The 22036-nt window shown below is 46.0% G+C and overlaps 1 protein-coding gene across 1 annotated transcript; it reads left to right on the forward strand.

Annotated features, from left to right (window-relative positions):
* The first annotated feature begins 1408 nt into the window (after window positions 1–1408).
* Window positions 1409–21992, forward strand: LOC102073426 (cryptochrome DASH). Its single transcript, XM_005491454.4, has 14 exons — window positions 1409–1560; window positions 1673–1845; window positions 2934–3027; window positions 3312–3442; window positions 4397–4545; window positions 5451–5539; window positions 8412–8485; window positions 10092–10181; window positions 12824–12903; window positions 13090–13149; window positions 14176–14333; window positions 17130–17249; window positions 18540–18716; window positions 20167–21992. The coding sequence occupies exons 1-14, from the start codon at window positions 1495–1497 to the stop codon at window positions 20263–20265; spliced, it is 1560 nt and encodes a 519-aa protein (XP_005491511.1). The 5' UTR covers window positions 1409–1494; the 3' UTR covers window positions 20266–21992.
* Window positions 21993–22036: the final 44 nt, after the last annotated feature.

Consider the following 22036-nt stretch of genomic DNA (forward strand, 5'->3'; position numbering starts at 1 on the left):
ACATTAAATATTGCAAACCTACAGCTCGCCGGTTTTGGTCAGCAGGTGGCAAGCTCGTTCCTGCGCTGGTGGCCATCACATCACAGAGGTGGCATTTAAAGAATCAACACTGTCAGAGCAGGGCGAGGCTCGGTGTGGCACAGGGTCGCTGTCACCGTGGCTGAGCCTCAGCACAGCAGGGCTGAGCGGTTCCTTGATGCTGTGTGAAAGATAATGTGAAAAACGCCAATCACTTGTTTTAAAATTATAAAAGTTTAATAGTAATAAAATGGTTATAAAAATAGTAGTGCAATTAGAGTAATAATAATTTGAACAATTTGGATTAGGACAATATGAGACAACAGAAACAAAGAGTTATGGACTTCTGGGTACCTTTTTCTGGGCAGCACAAGCCTGAAAAAGGACCCACGTTAACAGAGGATTAACCCTTAAAAACAATAACCTGCTGCATATTCATACACCTCATACATGATGCATAAATTCCATTCAAACACAGGATTCTGTCTGATCATTGTCAACTTCTTCCTCATAATCCTAACAGTGCCTTCAAGGTGGGAAGAAGTGAATTTCTTCTGATAATGGGGCAATAAATTCTTTTTCTCTGACAGATTTAGGTGTCCTGTGGCTGCGAGTCTTTTCTTTAAAAAAAAGTATCTTACATAGCATAGTTTATATTTTAATATTTTAATTTATTTTTCTATTTTAATATCACCTAAAAAAATAGGTGATATTTTTCGTAATAACTAATAATGTATTCATTCTCTAAAGTAGTGTGTTAAATATTAACACACTACTTAAGACAATTAACACACTACTTAAGAGAATGAATACATTATTACTTTCTAACTCACCACATATAATATTCATTTTAATATTTGCAAAAAGCCAGTCATAACATGGCTTTTTCACAGATAAAAAGATTTAAAAAGATAAAGAGGTTAAAAAAACCACAAAACACTCAGCAATAAGAGCAACCAGCTGGGGCAGGCATATACATATACGTATACGTATATGTATACGTATATATTATACGTATATGTATATATGTATATATGTATATATGTATATATGATGTATATTATGTAGTATATAGTATGTAGTATATAGTATATAGTATATAGTATATAGTATATACTATATAGTATATATCTATCTCATATATATATTATATATATAATACATATGATATATATCGTATATATTATATATATAATATATATTCATATATATTTTCATACATATATTCATATATATTCATATATATTTTCATATATATGTGAAAACATATGTGCTGAGCCACAGGGAGCGAGGGAAGCGAGCTCGCCGCTGCCCTGCAGGGATGCGGGACGGGACGTGCCGGTCCCTCGGGATGCGCTGGGGGCGGACACGGGGATCGGAGCAGGACGGCTCCTCCCCGGCAGGGCGGGATGAGGGGCCGGGCAGAGGGGCACGGAGCCGGCCCGGGTGAGGTGGGAGAGGCCACACGGAGGGAACATGTCGGGGACAGCGGGCACGGCCATCTGCGTGCTGCGCTGCGACCTGCGCGCCCACGATAACCAGGTAGGAGCGCCGCGGGTTGGTGCAGGGACAGCGCTGGTGTTTGGGGCAGGATGGGGAGGGATTGTCCTGCATCCCGCCCCGGCAGCTCTCACGGCCCGCTCTGTGTTTCCAGGTGCTGCACTGGGCTCAGCACAACGCTGATTTTGTGATTCCCCTCTACTGCTTCGACCCGCGGCACTACCTGGGCACCCACTGCTACAGCTGGCCCAAGACGGGGCCACACAGGCTCCGGTTTTTGTTGGAAAGTGTGAAAGATCTGAGGGAAACACTCAAGAAAAAAGGAAGGTAGTTGAGAAAGCACCGTGCAAATAACACGTACATTTCTGTTCTCCTATTCTCTTTCAGCACATACCTGTGCTGTGACTCGGATCCTGTGCTCTGGGCTCGGGTGGTGGCTGATTTCAGAGATATTTCAGAGAGCCACAGCCCTTGTGTTAGATACAGCAGGATCCCGTGTGTAGCCCCTGCTGTGGTCACCTGCAGGGGGACAAAGAGCCATCCAGGCTCTGTGCCACGTGGATCTTGTTTCTCAGGTACCCCTGAGGTGATGAGTGTCAGCCCTGAGTGCTTTGCCCAGAGTGCTGACAGTGGGAAACACAAACAGCAGAATTTTGAGATGTGGGCAGTTACAGTAGCCACTGTGGCCAGGAGCCTTCCTTGTTCCTGGGAAGCTTTCCCTGGGAGCTGGCTTGAGACAGACCAGCATGGAGCCTGGCTTCTGAGACTGAAGAGTTACATTTCCTTATGCCCTGTCCTGCTAAACCCAGGCTCTAGACTCAGATATCCTTGTTTATGTTGCCTTTAGAACCATAATTGGGGTAGACCAGGGCCTGAAGAATCCTCCACATAATATCTGGCTTTGCAGAGCAAAAGATCATGGAGTCATAGAATAATTTGGGTTGGAAGGGAACTTTAAAGGCCATCTAGTCCAAACCCCTTCAATAAGCAGGGGACATCTTCAGCCAGATCAGGTTCAGAGCTCTGCTCAGTCTTACCTTGAATATTTCCAGGGATGGGACAACCTCTCTGAGAAACCTGAACAAGGTGGATCAGCCAGCCCTTGAATCTCTTTAGTGTGGGAGGATAAGCAGATTCACTTTTAGGTAATGGCCTGGCTTTGTGCCCAGTCATCCTTTCTAAGGCATCCAGAGTGGCAGAAATGTGTTTGACACAAACTAAGCCCCAGAGGCTTACAAACTGTGTTCAGGGGCTCCTAAAAAATGCAGGCTGGTCAAATCCTGTCTGCCTGCCCCCACACAGTGTTTGTGCTCCGTAGAAAACTAGGACATGAGCCTGGGGTGGGATGATGACCTCTTGTGCACACAAATAACAATAACATCAAACTTGTTTCAGGGCAGTATTTTGTATTTTAGTACCCTGGTTGTAAGGAAGGGGAAGCCGGAAGATGTGGTCTGTGATCTGATTACTCAGCTGGGCTCTGTCACTGCTGTGGTTTTCCATGAAGAGGTAAGGGAAATACTCCAGTGACACAGTTAAAAGATAAAATCATGCTGTGAAGGTTTCTTCCACGACCGAGTGGTGATGCAAATCCTGTGTGTTCAGAGCCTTTCTTGGCTGTGGTGTTGTTAACCTTGGGTAGTTCCTGGGATGGGGATTCCCTGCGTGGGAGTCCTCGATGGGGCAGAGGGAAGAAGGTGATGTGCAGAAGCCTGAGGAGGGCAAGACCAGAGTGTTTGTGCGTGTTGAGCTGCATTTGTGCAGCCCTGGCCTCACTCTTTTGTTCTCCCTAGGCCACGCAGGAGGAGCTGGATGTGGAGAAGGGGCTGTGCCAGGTGTGTGGGCAGCACGGGGTGAAGGTTCAGACGTTTTGGGGCTCCACGCTGTATCATCGAGATGACCTTCCCTTCAGGCCTATTGACAGGTGGGCTGCTCTGTGCTATCACCTCTTGTGTGTTTCTCACTCAGGAGGGCTCCCAGTCTTCTGGTCCCACAGGGAAAGAACCTATTAGTCCATCTATTTCTACTTTTATGGAGCAGTGCTGTTGCGCTCAGGCACATTCAGCCCTCTGCACCTGTAGGATTTATGCTTCTGTATGTATAAAGCCAAGGTGTGTGACCATTCATTGAGGGGCTGAAAAAGACCTTTAAGATCATCAAATCAAACCATTAATTAAGCCAAGCCCACCAATAAACCATGTCCTTCAATGCCACATCTGCCCATCTTTTAAATCCTTCAGGGACAGTGACTCCACCACTTCCTTGGACAGCTGGACAGTTTGTGACAGCTTGCTCCTGACCACCCTTTCTCTGAAGAAACTTTTCCTAATATCCAATCTAAACTTCACCTGAAGCAACTTTATAGAACCATTAAATGGTTTGGGTTGGAAGGGACCTAAGAGATAATTTACTTCCAACCCCTCCTTGATGTGTGTGTATTCTTCACTGCTCCCTCAGTAATCACCTGAAGTGTGGTGGATGGAGTTGAGTGATTCATGGTATTCTGTAGAAAATGTGTATAATAAGGGCAGACAAGTCAGGCCATGAAAATGCCTGTTTTTCTCCTTTGAGGCACCAGGAGGATGTAGATTTTTACACTGACATCAGCTGTGTTAATCAGAAGTTAGGTGAGATAAATCTGGCTCTCAGGATTTCCCCACCAGGGCACACCTTAAATTGAAAAGGCACAATTTGAGTCAGAAGCAGAAAGAAATTGGTGGCTGTTATCCCCAGGGGCATCTCCCTGTTGTGCCTGGCAGTGTTCAAAGGGCATCACAAAGGTGAGAGGACAGCCTGGAATGCTGATCCTGCTCCTGAGGAGGGGGTGTGTGGTGTGGGGGTGTGCAGGGCAGTGACCTGGCTGCTCCCATCTCTGCAGGTTGCCTGATGTCTACACCCACTTCAGGAAAGCTCTGGAATCCGGGGCCAGGGTCCGGCCAACCCTGCAGATGCCAGATCAGCTAAAGCCTCTGGCTCCAGGGCTGCAAGAGGGCAGCATCCCTACAATGGAGGATTTTGGGCAGAAGGGTGAGAAAACTTAATTTGGAAGTTGTTCTAATGAAATCTTACTTAGATTCTGTTCTTAAAAATATCCTGCTTAGGTCTGTTTTGAAAAATGTGCTTTACAAAGTGAATAATTTCCTGCTGCTCCAGATGTTCAGCCAGACTGAATCAGGTACCTAAACCAAACATCTTGCAGTGCATATTATATTCTGTCACAGAAAACAAATCTTCTGTAAAAATGCAGAGGCAACTAGTGCCTGAGAGATACCTGAAATGTAGTTCCTAAGGATGACTGGATTATCATGGCCCTTCTAGTCTGGGAGGTGCTGTAGAAGCATCTGTCTTTAGTTGCAGGAATAAACAGATATTTGTCTTCAAATTAAAAGAGAGTAGATTTAGATTAGATGAGAGGAAGAAATTCTTCCCTGTGAGGGTGTGAGGCCCTGGCACAGGTTCCCAGAGAATCTGTGGATGTGCCATCCCTGGAAGGGTTCAAGGCCAGGCTGAATAGGGCTTGGATCAACCAGGGACAGTGGAAGGTGTCCCTGTCCATGGCAGGAGGTTGGTTTTGGATGATCTTTAATGTCCCTTCCAACCCAAACCATTCTGTGATTCTGTGATATGTCTCTTGCTGAGAACCAAAACAGAGGCAGTGGTTGCCCTTCAAACTGTCATTAACCGTCAGTTCACTTACTCTGCAAACACAGGTAAAATCCCTGTGTGGGAATTTCCTACCCTGCACATGGATAGGAAACATCCTTAGTGATTTTTAATATGTTTGATATGACCCTTATTTTAAAGGAAAACCACACAATCTTTTATGCCCTTTAAGCAGACATCCCCATTGCTGAACATCCCTGGATTTTAAGCTCCCTGCCTTTGAGATAATTTCCCAGGGGGTAACAAGGTGTTGGTGTTTTCTGTGGCAGATCCTGTGACTGATCCCAGAACAGCCTTTCCCTGCAGTGGAGGAGAGACCCAGGCTTTGATGAGGCTGCAATATTATTTTTGGGACACGGTAACTCTTACATTTCCTTGCCTACATCCTCCCCCTTGCACACATGGCTGTGCAAGTGGGTGAGGCTGCAATTTCACTTCCTAATAATATTTCCTTAGCTCCCATATAAAACTTGACCAAGGAGGGAATTAGGATTATTTCAGTTTTTTAGAGAGACAAACTAGACCAAAAAGAAGTCATCTGGGACTGGGGAATGTAACCAAATACTTAGGAACCTAGTTTACTGGCCATCTCTTTGAAGTATTTTTTCCATTAACTTCTGGGACTTGGGACAAAATTTTTTAGCTGCTTTACCTTGATTTGTTCCTTCTATGCTAATGTCCCACATCATCAGCAATGTAGTTCCTCTGTTTTGGAGGAGTGAAAAGTGGCCTGAGGGGCTGGAATTGCAACTGGGGTGAGGAACAGCTGACCCAAGTTCTGCCTGCAGTTATAAATAGTAGGAGGTTTCTGTAGTCTGGTTTAAAACCATGCAGCCAATAATGACAGCTACTATTTGTTTCCTTGCTTTGGTGGAGTGAAGCTCCTGCTGACTGCATGTTGTCAGACGGTTTTTGAATTTCTTTCTGGTCTAGTTTGAGGAACTGTCTTGAATTTGCCATGTCTGAATTCAAAGGTAGATATGCTGATTTCCAACAGCATCAGACCCCAAGCAGTTTTCTGGATAAAGGGAGGGAACACCTCTCCAGCTGAGATGGGTTAAAAGTGTGGTGTGGGACAGCCCTCAGGGCATCTTTCAGCTATGTTTCCTATTGGAATATGTATCCCAATATAACCAGTTAGATGGTGCCTAGGCCAGTTCTGACCTTCGCTGCTGGGCCAGAGGCAGCATTGCGGTGTTTTACCGCAGAGATACCTTGGCTGGTGGCAGAGTGCAGCGGGGCACAAGACAGGACTCCGTTTACCTCAGGGGAGAGCTTCTGGCGATGGTGAAGAAAAGAAGGGAGCGGATTCTGCTAGAAGGTAGCCAGATGTTTATTCCAAGAGTACAGAGGTCTCTGCACTGGGCTACTGCTGGTAACAGAATGGAGGCCGCATGGTCTCATTCACATTTAAGCTCAGGACAGGGGAAGGGGAGGGGACAGGTGAGTCACCAACCAGGTGAAGGGGCAGGGTCTCCAGGTACTAGGGTCACCTATCACACGACGCCTTGCTGGTATGTTAGCCTGATTGACAGGGCACACTCAGCGAGGGGCGAGGGGGAAGGGAGAAGGTAAAACAGGATATTGCAACACACCACAACAGTTTCCCAAATTGCTGCATTCCTTTGCTTTTGGGGAGCACTGTCCTGGTTTAACCCCATAAGGCAGCTCAGCCCTACAGCAGCTGCTCCCTCAGTTCCTGCCAGTGAGATGGAGGAGAGATTCAGAAGGATTAAAATGAGAAAAGTCACTTTAATGTTGAGTTAAAGACCATTTAATAGGGAAAGCAAAAGCTGTGTGCACAGGCAAAGCCAGGTAAGGATTAATTTAATTCTTCCCACCGGTGGGCAGGTGTTCAGCCATCTCCAGGAAAGCAGGGCTCCATCAGAGTTCTTTGAGAAGACCAATGGCATCACTCCAAACATCCTGACTTCCAGCTTTATGTGCTGAGCATGACATCATATGGTCTAAAACACCCTTGGGTCAGCTGGGGTCGGCTGTCCCAGCTGTGTCCTCTTCCAAATCCTTGTGCACCCCCAGCCTACTCAGGGTGGGGTGGTGAGAGAAGCAGAAAAGGCCTTGAGGCTGCTCAGGCAGTAAGGAAAACATTGGTGTGTTCTCTGCACTGTTTTCAGCTCAAATCCAAAACAACCCCAGATTAGCTGCAATGGAGCAAATTAACTCCATCCCAACCAAAATGAGTACAAGTGGGCATAGTTTTTGCTCTTGGTCAAGCATTAATATAATCAGAGCTGGAAAACCTGTTCCTTCTTTTTTTTTTGTAATGCAAATATTGAGCTACAACAGCCTTTAGCAGCTGTAACCTGTGCAGTGAAGGTGATCAAGGAGAGGTTGGTCTTCCCTATGTCCTCTGCATTGTCCATGGAGTGCTCAGAACATGGAAGATCTGCCTCCTGCTGTAAATGTGGGCACAGAAACATCAGTGGTCAGGGTTCCTGCAGCTGAGTGCTGGGGGCTGTCACATATGGAGGGGTTTCATAGTTGGTTTGTAAGTAAAGTTGATAGAAGAGTAAGTAAAGTTAATAGAAGAAATAACAATTGATGATTTTTGAGTGTATCTATAGCAAATAAGAAGACAAGGTTGTTAGCATGAGACTAGATTAGAAAAGATACATAAAAATTTTTGTAAGCTAGACTACGTGATGTAGATGTGTATACGTGCTTTATTAAATTTTTGTAAAACTTTTACTAATTATATTAACACTAATTGTTTTGCATCAGTAAATATAATAAATTGTTGTAATGTAGTTAATGACTTAAAATTACACTTTATTAAGAGTATATAAGGTAGAAAACACAAGAAATTAAACCTTTTTATTTTAAGAGTAACAGTCCCACTGGTTCTATAACCCCCAAACAAGCAGCCACAAGGCTCCCAATTCCACTGGTGCTTTTCAGTGGGTTTCTGATGCAGAATCAGATGGGGCTGGGCAGGGAGCAGCACAGCCAGGTGCACAGTGCTTGTGGATAGAAAGGTGCTGTGGGCTGGAGCAGAGAGCACAGCTTGTGACACACCCCAGAGCTGCAATGAAGATTGCTGGCCTGATTCCTGCCTGTGTGCTGGGGGCAGGAATTGGCAGCTGTGCAATCCTTGCAGGCAGCCGTGAGAGGGAGCCCAGCCCTGCCAGATGGCTCTGGCTGCACAAGGAAAGAACATTTAGCAAGTTGCTTGTAAAGTATTGAAACCTTTTGTTCTTTTGCTCTCACAGAATCTGGTTGCTTCTTACAAGGAGACTCGGAATGGGCTGGTGGGGATGGATTACTCCACGAAATTCGCGCCATGGTAAAGATTTTTGTTGAGACTGGAAAATCCTTTTTTGCTTCCATCCCAAACAGATGTTACCTGTCTGCTGAGTGCTGCTGGGCAGGGGTAGGGGTCTAGGTGTGGTTCCTTTGGCCCTTTTTATGGTGGTATAGCAGCTCTGAGGCTGCACTTCCCTGGAACTGCTGCAGTGAGGCAGAACTGTGCTGGGAGCACAGAGGGGACAGGGAGCAGGAGGGACTCAGCATTTGCCTTCGTGCTGCTTTGTGTGGGAACGGAAAGGCAGGGAGGCAACACAGCTTCAGCCTAATCCTGGTTTCCTCAATAGTTTAGGGCAGGTCACCCCACCTCACTGCAGGGTGAAGAGACACTTCTGATTATTCCTATAGGGAAGGATCTTTTGTGTGGGTAAATATTTTGATTTTTAATTAGGGGCTTTAGTCCCTGGTGCTGGAAGAGGCAGAGTTAATTCCAGACTGGAATTGAAGCAGCAGCAGAGCCCAGTTCAGCCTAAACTGAGAGCATCTGGATTCTCCCAACAGAATTGCAATGAGAACCAAATTTCAGAGGCTGTTACAGGTTGGGATTTAATTTCCAGCGAGCTTTGTGCTGTGATGATTGCAGTGGATGGCTCCATCTGGTGGCACTTTGGGATCCCAGGACTGCTGGCTCTGTGGAAGTTTGTTATTTGTGGCCTCCACTTGAGTTTTTCCAAGCTGGGCCATTTGCTCAGAGCAAACAGTTCTGATCTGCCTGTCCCAAAATGTTCTTCTGTCACATAATCAACATCAGAGCAGTTCAGCTTGCAGCCAGTCATTCCCATCTCATGCTGGCCTTTAGAGCTGGTCAGCAATTAAAGGAAAACTCCTCAAAGTCTTTCTTTCTGTTTTCCCCAATTCATTAGAACATCCAGTGTTTCCACAAGCTGTGGTGGAAATGGCAGTAAAATGCATTTCTAGGAAAAGCAAAGTAAAATCTGTTCTTGATCACCCTGTATGATGGGGCTGGAGTCTGCAAGTTCTTTCCTGTCTTGCAACAGCACTGATTTGGAACAAATGGAAGGGCCCAGTGGGTTGAAATGCCAGAGCAGACTTTTATTCCCTAGTTTTCCTGCCGGGGCTCAGATTTTCAGCAGTCACTTAACCTTGTGTGGTTGCTCAAATGAGCCACTGAGGTTCTGCAGGAAAAGGAGCCCTGGGCATAGGATAAGGAGGTTTGTGGTCAAAGGGCAGGTAGAACATGTCATGCAGCGGATGACATTTGAGATTCTTTTCTGGGTGTGTCATTGGGTTTGTTAAATCTTTTAGGCAAAACTTGTCAAACTTGAGTAAAATTATTTATCTCCATAGCTTGAAATTATTTATCTCCATAGCTTGGAGACTCCTGTAACAGTCATACTCCAGGAAGGAGAGTATCTTAATTCTTGGAAGGGAATTCTCTCTCTTGAAGAGTTGCAGAGAAGTTTCAACTGGACTAAAGCCATTTAGGAAGTCAGGGGTGGCACTGCAAGCTGAACAAAATTTTTAGACAACAACTCTAGACACAAAAGTGCCCCTCTGCTCCCTCTGATCTGACACCAAGCTGTCAGTGCTGTGTGGCATTCAGGACATCATTCCTCTGCTTTCAGGCTGGCTCTGGGCTGCATCTCACCTCGATACATCTATGAGCAGATCCAGAAGTATGAGAGAGAGAGAACAGCAAATCAGAGCACATACTGGTATGTCTTTGCACCATCAGCATGGCTTGTTTTCTCTGAAAAGGAACCTGGTATTTCATGCACAGAAGAGTGATTTGTAAACTCTCTTTGTAATTAATGTTTGTTTTTCCTGTGCCTGCTGGCTGGTTCCTCTGGGTTGCACTGTAGTTCTCTTTCAGTACAGATTTATTAGTCTGTCTTTGACACCCAGGGGCTTTAGGCACTTTGTAAGTAAAGATTATGAATGCCAGTTGTCATTATTATTGCTGGGAAATCTTGGTTCATGATTTTTGAAAATAATCTCAGCAAATCAGCACCATCCATCTCTATGTTCTTATGGGCTAAATAAGGAGGAATAGTTTACAAATAAAACCCAAAGGGTTTCTCAGACTCAGGATATGAGCCCAAAATCTCAGTGACTGTGATTTGTGTAAATCTCATGGTGTTTGAAGGTCCCATGGCCACAAGTCCAGCAAGTGGCTCTGTGTTTGCTCAGCTACCTGGCCATGACCAGCACATCAGAGCAGAGGGGAAGAGGGCACTGGGATCTGGGTTTAATGCATCCCATCCTGTCACCCATGCTCCTCCTCACCTCTCAGTTCATCCATCCCTGGGCTGGCCTTGAACTTGTTCAGCTCTGCCCAGACACTGTGAATCAGAACCTGGAGCTCTGATAGAGAAACAGGGTCATGGTAGAGCCTGGCCTGACACTAGACCTGGATGGGAAAAATCCCAAACCATAATGTCTGTGAAAACTCTAGAACTAAATATTCATTTTGGTTTGTGACATTTGCAACATGTCAAACAGCACAGTGGTTGGTGAGGAACAGGCAGAACACTGCCAGCCATTCTGGCCAAAATGCTCAGTTTCATTAAAATTCAAATTACAGATAAAATATCAACACCCATGAAGTGTATGTTTGGGGTTTTGGGTTTTTTTTTTACTTCAAAGGCAGTTAAGAGAGGAAAGATTTCAAGAAATGAACATACTCTTGTTTTCCATCTTACAGTCAGCCAGCCTGCTGGCAGCTGGCATGCCATGGTGATTTTAGCATTTTAAAGTGTTCAGTAATTACAAAAATGAAGCTGTCAAGCTCCCAGGAAGTCAGTTGTACAATGAAGTACAGGTCATGGTGGCTGCACATCAAACCTCAGTGTTATGACACTGCTTTTTAGGATTTAGACAGTGTCCTGTTCGTGTTGGATATTAGGAGGAATTTCTTCTCTGAAAGGATGTGATTAGATTTGGGGGTGGATTTCCCTGGGAGATGATGGAGTCACTGTCCCTGAAGGTATTTAAGGAAAGACTGGACTTGGTGCCATGGTCTGGTTGACACCGTGGTGTTTGGTCAGAGCTGGGCCTGGATGGTCTCAGAGGTCTTTTCCACCCTGATTCCCTAATTCTGTGATTCTGTTCTGTAACCAGATTATCCAGAAGGATCTTGTCAGCCTAAAAATCAGCTGAGCAGAGTGCTTCCCATATGGCATAGAGTTGAAGCAGGTTTCTGAGGTTGATGTGCCATCATTTTATAAGAAGCTCTTTTTATATAAAAGACGTTATATAAAACTGTCCTTTTTTTCCACGGGCCTAGCACCTGATCTAATGGGCTTGAGCACTGTAAACCAGTTTTGAAAGGTGTCTTAGAGTCCCTTGCCAAGGTAATTGCTTAAACCAGCACAAATAAATCAACACAAAGCTCTCAGGAATGTGCTGATGTGCTCATTCCTGCGGAAGTGTGAAGCTCAGTCAGGCCCTCGCCGTGCTCTGGGGAGAATTACACCCCAGCAGGGATGGAGGAGGAACACGTTTCCTGAAACTCTGCTCCTGCACGTGAGCTAAGGAAAGCTTCCCAAGTGATTCATGCAGAGTTTGCTTTCCCTGTAAGCCGGGCAAACAGGCTTGGGGAGAGAACTGCTGTCACAGGGAAGATCCCTGAAATCCCTTGTGTCACCACATTTCTCTTCACAGAGAAAAGCAAGGCACAATTCTTCCCAAGAATATTTCTGGGTTTCACATTCTCTGAACCTCAGAAAAAGGAAAAACAATTCTTATCATTTGCTTTGCCTGTGTTTGTGCAAAAGTAAAATGCAATGTAGAGATTGTTTACCCACAGTGATGGTGTTTTGTTCCTTGGTCTGTCAGGGCCAAGTGTGTGTGTGTGTGTGAGTTGGGACTGTCAGTGACAGTCACGAGATTCTGTGCAGTGTGTGCAGAGTTGAGTGCTTGGCAGATTCAGTTTAGATGTAATGTAATATAGTGTAATACAGCATAGAATTATATATATATATATATAAAATATAGTATAATAAAGTATATATATATTATATATATATTATATATACTGTATATACATATACTATATATACATAGTATATATGAAGTGTATATATACTATATATAGTATATATAATATATATAAAGTATGTATATATTATATATACTATATATATAAAGTATATATATATATATATAAATATAATATAGTATAATAAAGTAATTAATCAGCCTTCTGATATCAGTGGAGTCCTCCTCATAATTTCTCCCAATACCCTTGTTGTGAATAAACTCCGCAGTGTTAATGGTGGGTTGTATGGAAGCAAAATCTTTGTTCAGTTATCATATCTGAGCCACAGTGAAACACTGAGATGGTTTTGTGTTTCAGGGTCCTGTTTGAACTGCTGTGGAGGGATTACTTTCGGTTTGTGGCCCTGAAGTATGGCAGAAGGATTTTCTCATTAAGAGGTGTGTATGGATCACCACATTTAGGAATGGATCATCTCTAAACCTGTGCAGAAGGTTTGTTTGTGATGGCATGAGAGGCTTCACCCTCACTCCTTGTGTCAACCAAGCTCCCCTGGCTGTGTTGTGGTCTAAGTAACTGCCTGTGTCAGTATTTCTTCATCAGCAGGTCATTATTTTCCACCACAGGGCTTCAAAGTAAAGAGATCCCCTGGAAAAAGGACCTTCAGCTCTTCAACTGTTGGAAAGGTCAGTAGGAACCTGAGGTTTGGCTGGCTGTGTTTTGTTCTCCAGCTGTCTGTTGGGGCTCACAGTGCCCTAACCCTGACTCAGGTCTGTGTAGGGGAGCTGCCAGCATGGCCAGGGCTGGCATTTAAACTGGCATCACCAGGCTATGAATGTGTGTGGCCTCCCTTGCCAGACTGACACTGAGCAGCCCACAGGGTGACCCTGCTTTGTGAGGTGCACTGCAGGGAGATTTTGCTGCCCAGGAGGGAGTGTTTGTGACCTGCTGGTCCCTTCTGTTGAGTCACACAGAGGCTGACCAGCCCTTCTTATCAATATTAGCTTGCCATGCCTGCTGTGTTTGGTTCTGTTTGCTTTTGATTACAAGGTTAAAACAGATTTAGACTAAATCTAAGTCATGTTTTGTAATCCCACAGCTTTTTCTTGAGCTGTTACAACTTTGTTGCTGTAACATGAATAGCAGGCATAATATCTCAAGACTTGGAGGGACAAACAGATTAAAGTATTAGAATCAGTGCAGTACACACCTGTATCTTTTCTCGTGCTAATGCCACGTGTACCCATTTGCACACAGGATAAAATAAATCATCCAGGCACAGTAAATCTTTTCCTTAACAACAGACAAACTCTGCTTTTCAGGTACTAACCCTGGGGGATTTGTCCAGTACATCCCTCTGTAAGTCACCTGTCAAGAATCTATCTGTTCTTGGCCCATCTCACTATTGTCTGCATATTTATTTTACTCTGCAAAATTCCCTGCAACCCACCTGATTGTTTTTCCAGTCTGAGGTTTTTCTGTACTTTTCTTTTTTCTTCTTGCCAAAACTTAACTCCCCAGATTAATTTTCAGTATTAATTTAATTTCCAGTGGATCTTAGTGGCTGCACTCCAGCTAAACCACACTGAAATCTCTCCCTGCTGCTGTGCCCTGGCACTGTTGTGGAAATGGCTGTGAATACATGAGCACAGGCTGGTTTATGAGTGCCCAAAAGCACCCTGATACCCCAGTGCTGTATTTTGTCTCTGCAGAGGGCAGAACTGGGGTTCCTTTTGTGGATGCCAACATGAGGGAGCTGAGTGCCACGGGCTTCATGTCGAACAGAGGGCGGCAGAACGTTGCCAGCTTCCTCACCAAGGACCTGGGGCTGGACTGGAGGATGGGGGCAGAATGGTTTGAATACCTGCTGGTAAGACTGCGCCCTTTAATGAGTTTAATGACAGGCAGGAGGACAGCCCTGATTTATAAGAAAGGGTACAGGTGATGATGAATAATTTTCAGGCTGATACGAGACTCTGTAGATACTTTTTGCAGGGTGTGAGCTTCCCAAAGCTCTCCTAAGTAAAAGGAATTTTGCCACACTGGAGCTGCCACCAACAAAAATGCAGCTAGGAGGTTTGCAGTAAGTTTTGATCCCCTGTGCAGGGTTTTTGCCAGAGATCTGTTGCACTTGACAAAAACTTTCAAACATGAATTATGCTGACAATGCTCTGATTTGCTCACCCCAGAGGCTGGGGAGGAGGGTGGCCCAGAAATAGAACATGGAAAGCAGTGTGTGCTGGCACAGTGTGCATTGGTGGCTGTGGACTGGGAGCCAGCTAGACAAGCACAGGCAAGCAGGGACAATGGCTGGATCAGCTTCCACTGAGCTCCACCCTGGCTGGAGGCATCCTTCTTCATTCTGGGCTGTTGCAGGCCTCCCTGCCAACTGGAGCACCAGTTCCTCTCATATATCCATCAGCAGCTGTGTGAGCTCAGTTAAATGGCTGGGTCACTTTTCTGACCCCAGTCCCCATGGATTCTCATGGTACTGACTGAAAAAGGCCAAATATTCACATCAGCCTCACATTAAAGGTCTTATCTGTGGGATACAGGAGGCAACTGGCAATCAGAAAACTTCCCACTCACTTGGAGTGCTGGATGCGCAGAGAAAGCCCAGTTGCCTTGCCAATATCTGCAGTTAAAAGAGATTTTTTTGTGAATGTATTTTTTTTAAAACTTCCTTGGAGCTGAGCTCTGACATGGCTTTGGCTGCAGGAGGAAAATCTGGGTGCTCTCCCATACCAGTGCTGTGAGCAACAGTGGGCTTGGACAACAACATGGTGCGAGGCTTCAGGATCCTCCAGAAAGGGGTTTGGGGAGCTCCATGCAGTGATGCTTTTCCAGATGAAAGCAAGAGCCTTCCACAAGTGAGGAAGACCTGGAAGGTCTCACAGTAGAAAGATGCTGCCTGTGTTATCTATATTTATTCCTGAGGACATGAATGCCAGCCTTGCTGGAAGCAGAATTTAGCATGCTGCACTGACCCTTTCACCAAGGGAAGCCTCAGGTGCTGATGGCCACTGTAGGTTGATGTGGCACAGGCTGATCCTTGTGCTCTTTGGTCCCATCTTGTGTCACACAGCTGTGGTGGCATCCCCAGAGCAGCACACAGGAGACATCAGCTTGGTGGGGAACACATGCCTGTAGAAGGTAGAGGCCAGTACAGAACTGAAACTGGTCTCACTTGCCTCTATAAAAAGGAAAGCAATGCCTGTTTCATCTCCAGTACTGCCAGCAAAGGCCCACCAAGTGTTTGTGTGTGCCATCCACACGAGACAGGCAGGGAAACTGAGGCACGAGCTCTCTGCAGCCTGCTGGAGCCAGGGGAAAGGCCAGAGACCACTGGTGTCCTGAACTGATAATATCTCAGCTCTGACTTCATTGATTTCATTCCCAATGTCAGGCCCCAAGGAAAGGCAGAGAAACAAACAGAAGAGAATGCCAGGAAGGGGCAAGGCTGAGGGGGAAATGAGCCTGCCTCCTCCAGGCCCCCTTGGATTTGCCCTCACCTCCCACACAGGCTTTCCTGCATGTTAATCACACAATCAGGCCTCCAATGGCATCTTTCTCCCCTCCTTATCTCACCAGCTGGAGGAAGTGAGCTGGGAAGGGGAAGCCTGGTGCACAGGGAGCAGAGCTGGCTGCTCACCCTGACCCCAGCACTCACTGGCTCTGCAGAGAAAGGGCAGCCTGGCAGAGCCCATTCCCTCAACCTTCTGCCATCCTGGAGCATTGAGCTCCTCACTCCAAGGAGAGGCTGAGATCTTGGAAACATCTCTCTGTGGACTGGTTGCTGCTGTGGCTGTGGTAAAGGGAGAAGAGAACAGCACTGAACCAACTCTTTTTGTCACAGCTGCTGCTTTTGCAGCACAGACACCCCTAGGAATGCTCAGAGATTCCAAACCCTCCTTGCTATCACTTCCATTCCCCTCCTGAGCAGGGTTTGTCCTACAACTGGAAAACTTCTGATGTTGGATTTAAGCCACCCTGCCCAGCTGAAGAGCACTCAGATGGGATCATCTTCTGCTCTCAATTGTGCTTGTTTCAAAAGCCCTGCTCCATTTTATATAAGCATCCTTGAGAGTTTTTATTTGTTTAGAGAAGGAATAACTTGACAATGGGAGAAAACTGCAGTGTTTGTATTGTTTGCATCCTCATATAAACTGCGTGGTTTGTCTGCACAGTCTGAGTTAGACTTCTCTCCAGACTGCCTAGTAGGATCAGCAGAGATGATTTGGCAATGTGTGGTGTCTGGGTAACTGGTCAGAAAGAATTTTCTCTCATATTTGAATACTTTATTTTGGAATATGAGCATTCAAATGCTATGGCTACTTGTGAAGTCTGCCAAATTGTGGCAGAAAGAGAAAGATTTTCCTTTAAAAGGAAGTAAACTGGGAAGGACTTTAGTTGGAGTATTACGTGTTTTCTGACCTAAGGATCATGATCTGTAGTAGTCTGGGAAGCTGATCCCAGGCTAAAAAGCAGCCATGCAGGTCCTTTCCTGAGCCAGATGCCTGTACCAGCATAGGGGAGCTCTGACCACCCCAGTCTGGCTGGAGTGAATCTCATGCAAGGAATTTTCCCCCTGAGCTAAAGAATGGATGAGAAGATTGACCAAGGGCCAGCCCAGCTCTTCTGACAGTTTTCTCCCTCTGTTCTCAAGGTGGATTATGATGTTTGCAGCAATTATGGCAACTGGTTATACAGCGCTGGCATTGGCAATGACCCACGGGAGAACAGGAAGTTTAACATGATCAAACAAGGCCTGGATTACGATGGGAATGTGAGTCTTGGGTGGCTGCTTTGCAGGGGTGAGGGCAGGCAAGGACATGTGCTGTTCTAGGGAGCAGAGGAGATCAATATGCTGTGTGGATACACAACCAGTTCTTGTGTCTCCTGGTCAGCAGTCAGGCAGGTTCCTTGGTGTGTACAGGACAATGTAATTTAACAACCCCAGGGATGTCCCCACACCCTCCCTGGTCAGTGTGTTAAGTGTTTCATCACCATTTCTTCCAAGCACAGCCACATCCCATCAGAACATGACACAGATGCTTCCCTGAGCACAGAGCAGCTGCTTGGAGAACTCAGGAGTTACCTGAGAGACAGAACCATTCCTTGAGAGGTGCTGAGGAGTAGATTAAACCTATCACTCCTCTGACTGTCCTCTCTGAAACTGCAGATAAATTGCCTTTTTTTGTGGTATTCACATGTCCTCTAAACAGAGAGAGATTTAGCTTTCTCAGGATTTTCCTGAGAGAAGCAGAGAAAAGAATGTTTAAAATAATTCTTATCTCATTTGCTGCTCCTGTGTTTGTGCCCATGTGGGATGTGTTCTGGAGATTGTTTACCTGAGGTGATTGCTTGATTGGATTCTGATGATGATGTTTTGGATTTGTTGACCAATTTTATCCATGTGTGTGTGTTGAGACTCTTAGGCAGAGTCGCAGGTTTTCTAGTTAGTTAGTGATAGTTCTTGTTAGTGTGATATATAGTATAATAAAGCAATAAATTAGCCTTCTAATATCATGAAGTTCTACATCTCATTCTTCCTGCCCATTGGGCATTGTAGCACTGATACTTTCCATGTGCTTAGCCAAACTGCATTCCCTGTTTCCACACTATTCCTTAGCTTCATGTCAGGCTGTGCTGTTGCCTTTTGGCAGTGTAGCTGGCAGGATTTAACAAGAAATCAGAAATTAGTCCTAGTAGAGGACACAGCAGTAGAGTTAATAGGAGAGATTCAGGAGCACAAGAGTGTGCAGCTGAGCTAGCCATCCTATTTTCCTTCAGTCACAGGAAACTTCTTGGGGGTGACTTCATTTCAGGATGTCCTAAACAGGACAGATGAACAGTGCTGAAAATGAAAACCTTTGCCTCCCTCCTGTGCCTGCAGTGTGAGCATGGGAGAAGAGCTCCAGGTCTCTCTTTAAGCACTAATTCTGGGTGGAGGATTTAGCAAATGGGGCTAAGCCTGGAAATCTGGCTCCTCTCTTTCCCACTGACAAAGAGCCTTGCTGGGAAGCACTTAGGGATTGTCACTGAATGGATCCTGTCCTGTTGGTTCTGTTTGCAGGGGGATTATGTCAGGCTGTGGGTGCCAGAGCTGCAGGGCCTAAAGGGAGCAGACATCCACACCCCCTGGGCACTGAGCAGTGCTGCTCTCTCCCAGGCAGGAGTAACTCTGGGTGAGACCTACCCACAGCCCGTGGTGACAGCCCCAGAGTGGAGCCGACACATCCACCAGAGGCCTGTGAGTACTGGGAGGGCTGGGATGGGCTGGGAGGCTCCAGGGGCTGCTCTGGATCAGTCTCTGTGTGTTCTGCTCTTCTTTCTCTGGTTTAAAGGGAAAAAAGTTCTTTTAATGCAAGCTCACATTGCATCACAGCACGTACTGTACAGCCAGGATTATTTAGCTCTCTGTCCTACCCGCTGTGGTGAAGTTTTTCCCTAATATCCAACCTATACCTTCCCAGTCTCAAGCTATGTCAGGGAAGGTGTAGGTTGAATATTAGGAAGAAGTTTTTCACCAAAAGAATAATAAAGTACTGGACTGCTCTTCCCAGGGAGGTGGTAGAATCAGCATCTCTGGATGTGTTTATATAAGACTGGACATGGCACTTGGTGCTATGGTCTAGTTGAGGTGTTAGGGCATAGGTTGGACTCAATGATCTTAGAGGTCTCTTCCAACCTCATTATTCTGTGATTCTGTGATGTCAATTTTTGCTGCTTCTCTGTCCCTTGTATAGTCAGCAGGGCTTAGCCACAGCATGTCCTTCTGAGCATCTTCCCATGCCCTGGCAGCCCCACCAGAGGGATGGGGTTTCTCCAGGACCTCCACTGGTGTGACCACCCCCAATACAGGTGAACAGAAGAGAAACAACCCAGTTTCTCTGGATTGTTCTGTCCTTTCTGTTCAGGAGCTAGAAGTAAAAACAACCAACTTCCTTCTTGAGTGCATCCAAACTGGAGTCAGCAAGACCTGTAAATATAGGAACTGCTCCTTGCACTTTGCTTTTTGAGTGTATCTTCTGTTTAAAATGGGGGCAGAATGAGTTGTTGATCCTGCAGCATGTCAAGGCTTTTATCTGCTGCCTGGGAGGATGTGGGTATGGAAGGAAATGGATGTAACCAAGGGTTGTGTATAAGAGTGTTCAGCATTTTGCCTTTCCCCCACACATCCACCCTGCCTCCTCCTGAGTGAGGATACTTTGTGGAGGCTCAAATTTAGGGATTGCACCGAGTCAGTGAAGAATCAAGCATGCCCCCATTTCAGGTTTTAATCCTAAGGTGCAGTACCAAATTTTTAGGCCAGATTCCTTTGCCATGAGTGGAAAGTTTTGTGGAAGCAAAGCTTTCTGCTTCACCCATGCTGTTGGAGGGCCTGGATTAGTAACCTCCTGGGATGAGAGAAAGGACTCTGCAGGAGCACCTTGGTGAGACACCAGTTTGAGGCAGTGATAAAATTGAAGCCAAAAAGCTTCTCCATCAGACAGAAGTTCAATTTTGATCAACTTTCCCAGCTCACCTTACCAGAAACCCTGGTATCCTAAATCCCAGCCTAGAGCAGTGCCTGTCAGGCCTTCTTGCCTTTTTGAGTGAACTTGGGAGGCAGAAGTTCCATGTGCACATTCTCCTAGATGTGACCAAATCCACTCTGCAGCATCAGTAAATATTTCACTGTTCCTTGTCATTTGCCACAGGGAGGAAGTCCCCATCCCAGGGCCAGCAAGAGGGGACCAGCACAGTACAAGGACAGAGGGATAGATTTTTACTTCTCTCGCAAGAAGGATGCTTGCTGAAGGAGTGCTCAGCAGGAGGCTTTGCTGCTGAGGGTGCCTGGATAATGGTTTCTCACCTTGAATAAGCCAAAGGTACAGGTTTGGCATGGTCAAATAACACAGGACCTGCCTGTCTGGTGTTCCCAGGGACACTCACTGGGTGTGGGTGTTGGGAAGTTGTGTGTTAGCACCTCTCCTTACTATCTGGAGCCAGTGGTTTATGTGGCAGGTGTTTTCAGTCAGAACTGAAACTTCTAATGCTTATTTTTGATTTCTTAAAGTTTTAAACCCACCAATCGTTGTGCAATTAGCAGTTTTGCTACTGGAATATTTTATCTTCCTCATTCCCACAGAGCTCCACAGATAGAGACTGCAGAGGATGTTCTTTTACTGTGTCTCCCGCAGTATTTTGGAGAAGCACTGTGTTCCTCCTGAAAATTTCCTTGCATGTTGGTTTGGTATCATCCTGGAAGCTGAAAAATGTTCAGTTCATAGCCAAGAATTGTGTTTTGTACTCAGCATCAAAACCAGTTTGAAATGGACCTCTAATCAGTTTTAGGATTTTATTTTTATGCAGAATGTTGTACTTGCTGGAAGAGTTTGGGAATTTGGAGATGGCCATATTTGTGCTGTCATGTAGCATTGTCATCTGAGGGGAGCCCAGATCTGAACACTTAGACCACCAAAGATGGGACGTGGTTCTGGATTTATTGCTACTAGAGATCCACTGGGCCTGTTCTGTAAAGAGTAACTGCAATACTGTAAAATCTCTGAGTGTTCTGGGTTGATGGGTTCAGGTATGGGTGAGAAATAAACAGACATTTAATACATGAACAAGTTGTTGTGCCAAAAGCAGAAAAACCAAGTGATTTTGAACATAAGCCCTGTCAGGGCCACATTAACAATTCTATATTTGTTGTATTAGGGGCCTGGGCAGGAGGGCAAGAATGTAGCCAAGGTGATTTGAGGTGGAATAGTGTGAAACAGCTTTAGTGACAGTATTGTTCTCTCTGGCATAAGTGTCTCACACAGCACAGATCCCTGTCCAGGCCACTGCAGAGGGCAGGGCACTATGTTTGGACAAAGCCCAGCAGGAGAACCACACAATCAGTTTTTTGGAAAAGTCCTCTGAAATCATCGAGTCCAACCTGTGACCCAGCATCACCATCTCAACTGAGTGTCACATCCAGTCTTTTTCCTTAACAGCTCCAGGAATGGTGATTCCACTACCTCTCTGGGGAAGCCCGTTCCAATGTAATTGTCCTTTCTGTGAAAAAATTCTTCCTGATGTCCAATGTGAACTTACCCAGCACAGTTTAAGGCTCTGTCATCCTGCCCTGTCATTTATTGCCTGGGAGAAGAGGTTGGCCCACAGCTGCCTACAACCTCCTGTCAGGAGGGAGTTTTAGAGGGTGAAAATGGATCCCCCTGGCTTCCTTTTCTCCAGATTAAACACCCCCAGCTCCCTTGGCCAGTCTGTGTAGCATATGTCCTTCAGACCATTCCCCAGCTCCATTCCTTTTCTGGACCCTCTCCACTCCCTGAATGCCCCTCCTGACTTGTGCCCAGAGCCGGGCACAGCACTCGAGGTGGGGAGCACAGGGGAACCATCACTGCCCTGCTCCTGCTCCCACAGCGTCCCGAGGCCGACCCGTGCGGCCCCGCACCGTGAGAGTGGCGGGCAGAGAGAGAGCCCCGCACCGGGAGGGCGGGCAGAGAGAGAGCTCCGCACCGTGAGAGTGGCGGGCAGAGAGTGAGGCCTGCACCGGGAGGGAGGCAGGGAGGACGGGCA

This window comes from Zonotrichia albicollis, chromosome 1, assembly GCF_047830755.1.
Source record: "Zonotrichia albicollis isolate bZonAlb1 chromosome 1, bZonAlb1.hap1, whole genome shotgun sequence".
NCBI classification, from domain to species: Eukaryota; Metazoa; Chordata; class Aves; order Passeriformes; family Passerellidae; genus Zonotrichia; species Zonotrichia albicollis.